The 3,733-nt window shown below is 37.2% G+C and overlaps 1 protein-coding gene across 1 annotated transcript; it reads left to right on the top strand.

The window, feature by feature from the left end:
- Window positions 1-2,041: 2,041 nt before the first annotated feature.
- On the top strand, window positions 2,042-3,271 carry LOC149005563 (F-box protein SKIP23-like). Its single transcript, XM_089135939.1, has one exon. It carries the CDS (start codon window positions 2,042-2,044, stop codon window positions 3,269-3,271), a length of 1,230 nt encoding a protein of 409 aa, XP_088992065.1.
- The last annotated feature ends 462 nt before the right edge of the window (window positions 3,272-3,733 follow it).

The raw sequence follows: 3,733 nt of genomic DNA, 5'->3' as shown, positions 1-3,733 counted from the left end.
ACCTTCTCTACAATTGACTTGACTTTCAAATATGTGTAAATTTAATTACAATTCTTCTCTCTACTCGTTCTCTTTCATGAATAATTTTAACTCTTTGCCACTAGAGAAAAACCTTAGTAGAAAATAGAACAAAAAAGGGGGGGAGAGGAACTTGGGGAAAAGACAGACTCAAGTGCAGTTTGGCCACTATCTTAGAAATTGAGAATCGAGATAAGTCATTTTCTTTTTCCCTTCGAGCTTACATATAATAATCCTAATTTTCGTCAAATAGAAATTAGAAAACCCTAGAAATTTGGATTTCACTATTCTCTACAATCTAAATGGATATAAATACAAATTGAATACAAAGCAATAGTAGAGTTTTTCAATTTCCATCACTAAAACAATGGGAAAGGTTTTCAATTTCCATCACTAAAGCAATGGGAAAGGTTTTCAATTTCTATCACCAAAGCAATGGGAGACTTTCATAGCTCAATATAAAATTATGGAGTGTGAATTTATTTATGTTCAAAACAACACTATCAACTTATTGACTATTTTATCATTTTGTAGGAGCTTGAATAATCTTATATTTTTATGAATTTTATTTTTAGTCTATTTGTGATACTTATATATATATATATATATATATATGAATTTACATTTGATATTTTAGGTCCAAGGATAGGACCAATTAAGGCTAGGGAACAGGGCTAGAGATAAGGCCAATCAGGGCAAATCAGGGTCAGGGTTAGGTTTAGGGTCAGGGCCAACCCATTCTGAATTGGCCCAATTAAAGCCAATCAAGGAGGGAATTGCTTAGCTTGGCCTTGTAGGGCGTAGGGCTAGGGACAATAATCATTGGCCTTGAATTAGGGTCAGGGCATGAATTGGCTCAGATTAGAACATATAGGGTTGGGCTTCGGATTACAAAAGCCCGACCTAGCCCGGCCCTGTTGTAGCCCTAGCAAGTATCATCTAAAGAAGAATTCTCTGACTCAACGACCTCAACTCTCTCACTCTCCACTGAATTTGTTGGATTCTCCTTCTTCACCTATGGATGCTTGTCCTCCATTAATGGATGTTTTTTGAAGGTGCATTGAGCAGCAGAGTGGCCAAACCTCCTGAAACTAAACATCTCCTAGAACTAGGCTCACTGCGCTCATGAAAACTTCAATCACACACTCACTTTTCTTCTCAACTTCAAGGAGTATTTGAGCAAAATTACCAAACATTCCTTGTGTTGTTTGATTATCCATAGCAACAGGGTGACCCATTGCTTCTGCAATATAAAATAACAAACATGCCAACACTCCAACTAGCAACAGGGTGACCCATTACTTCTGCAATATAAAATAACGAACATGCCAACACTCCAACTGTAGCTCCGGAAAGCATAACTAGACTAATTTGGTTGAAGGTTGCGGCGCACTGATATTAAAGTCCAGCCATAGGATTTATGAAAAATCAACGGTCGAAATTTTATTGAGATCGAACTCATCTTGACCGAGATCTTGATTTAACGGCCCTGTATCTCTTAATGGTTTGGCATTTATTGCAAAAATCCCATATATTTAATGTGATTTATTGGGAAATGAATCACTCTTGCCGTAGAATTCACCTAAAATTTCAGTTACCAAAAAAAAAAAGAAAAAAACTCTCCCTATCCACTGCTTTTTATCAAATTTGATAAAATAAGAAAAGAATTGAGTCGTATCATCATTTTGACTCATACAAAGTTCAGATAATTTTATTACCAAAAAAAAAAAAGCTCAGATAATTTGCGTGCTCTTACAGGCCAACTTAAATGTGAGAGCCCATAGTATCTTACTTTCTTTCCATAAATATATGATGCCCAAAATGGTATATAATAGGTATAAATGCAAAGTAAGTAAATGACAGTAAAGATATAACTCAGAAGATACAGATATGGTCAAAGAGACAACTAAGAGTGTATTTGAAATCTATAAAATCTCAGCAGAGTGTATTTGAAATCAATAAAATCTCAATAGCTGAGTTCACAGGTGCAGATTTGCTGCAGAATCCTCTTCCAAACTCTTTCATGGCTCCCCGTAGAGTAGACTGGTCTACACTCCCGAAGGAAATTCTAGGTCTGATCCTGCAACGTCTCCCGAACGTGGTTGACAACATGAGTTTTGGCTCTGTTTGCACTACATGGAATTCCGTTGCATTCGACAGATCATACGCACCAGCAACTCAACTTCCATGGCTAATGCTTCCTTACAAAGCAGGCCAAGAGGGAAAGGAAACCCGTAAGTTCCTTAATCTCATAGAAAACAGGGTCTACCAGATCAAGCTCTCAAAAGAGATCCAACACAGTAGATGTGTTGGTTGTTGCTTCGGTTGGCTTATAATTCTTGATGGATCTTGCCATGCTCATCTCATGAACCCTTTTTCTGGTGCAATAATCCATCTCCCATCTACTGTGACATTCCCTGACGTATTAGAGGTTGATGGCCTTAAACCTTCCGGTGAGATTGGTCGTTATCTAATTCGTCGACACGACCCTGATCGTGTATATTCAATCTCTGCCGCTAGACTGAAAGTTGTACTTATGAGTAAGGCCATTCTTACTGCAGATCCTAAGGTTGACAAGAATTATGTAGTTGTTGCAATTGGGTTCACAGGATTGGCTTTTTGTAAAGCAGGAGCAAATTCATGGACTCATTTAGCTCCAAAAAGGGAGCAAAACACTTTTGAGGATATAATGTGTTCTAATGGGTTACTGTATGTGCTTCATCATTATGGAGATATTGTGGCTTGGGATGTCAATGACCTTGTTCCTAATAAGAAACTAAAGGTTGCCCCTATATTACAGACGTTTTCAGTTCGAGACTTCATGCCATATGGGAATTGGTTTGTTAGGAAAAGATACTTGGCGGAATCTTCAGGAGATCTTCTACAGGTTGTTCTTCAGTTTCGAGAGATTGAGGGAACTCGTAATGATTTTGTTTCAGCTAATTGTGTTGTTTGCAAGCTTGATCAAAGTAGCCAGACTTGGGTTCGAGTTGAAAGCTTACATGATCGTGTGTTGTTCATGGGGTGTAATTTTGCAGTTTCTTTATCAGCTCGAGATTATCCTGAGTGTAGAGAGAACTCCATCTACTTTGGTGAATACTTCTGGGAGGGATATTTGGAAGGTGATGCTAATGTGGCTCATCAAAATCTTTGTGTTTTTGATCTTGCAGAAGGGAGATTTGTTAAGTTTTTCTCTTGCGCTTCACAAAGAATCAAGCCACCACTAGCATGGTTAGTACCTAATATTCGGTAGATGATGTGATGATGTATGTAATTGCTATAAACAAGACTAGTTGCTTGCTTGATATTTTCTAGAGAGAATAGGATATGTTATGTACATGAACTTTGTACTTGTTCTTCTCTCTTTTTACATTATTGTGCGTTATATACAATTTAGGTCTTCTCCTTGCTGAACTCTTGGTCTATTAGAGGAATGTTATTAGAGGAATGTTTCCAATAAAAATTCTTTGTTCTTGCATATCCCTACCAGTTTTCCAAATTAATCCTGCGGATACATATAATTCAGAAGAATATGTGAGTGATTCATACACGGCATCTCTTTCTTTTATCAAGGGTTCTACCAATCGATATGTTTCCGCAAATAATTGAAATTCATCTAAACTCTTGGTCTACTGAGAATCTATCTAATATTCTTCTTGGAACCCCCTGTTTTTCTTTTCTTAATCCTTCCATGCATTTCTCAATGTTCATAGAT

Source organism: Hakea prostrata, chromosome 9, assembly GCF_041222555.1.
Source record: "Hakea prostrata isolate BN-2017 chromosome 9, UWA_Hpros_2, whole genome shotgun sequence".
Lineage (NCBI taxonomy): Eukaryota > Viridiplantae > Streptophyta > Magnoliopsida > Proteales > Proteaceae > Hakea > Hakea prostrata.
Note: the sequence above shows the minus strand (reverse complement) of the source record. Positions and strands in the feature narration are given on the sequence as shown.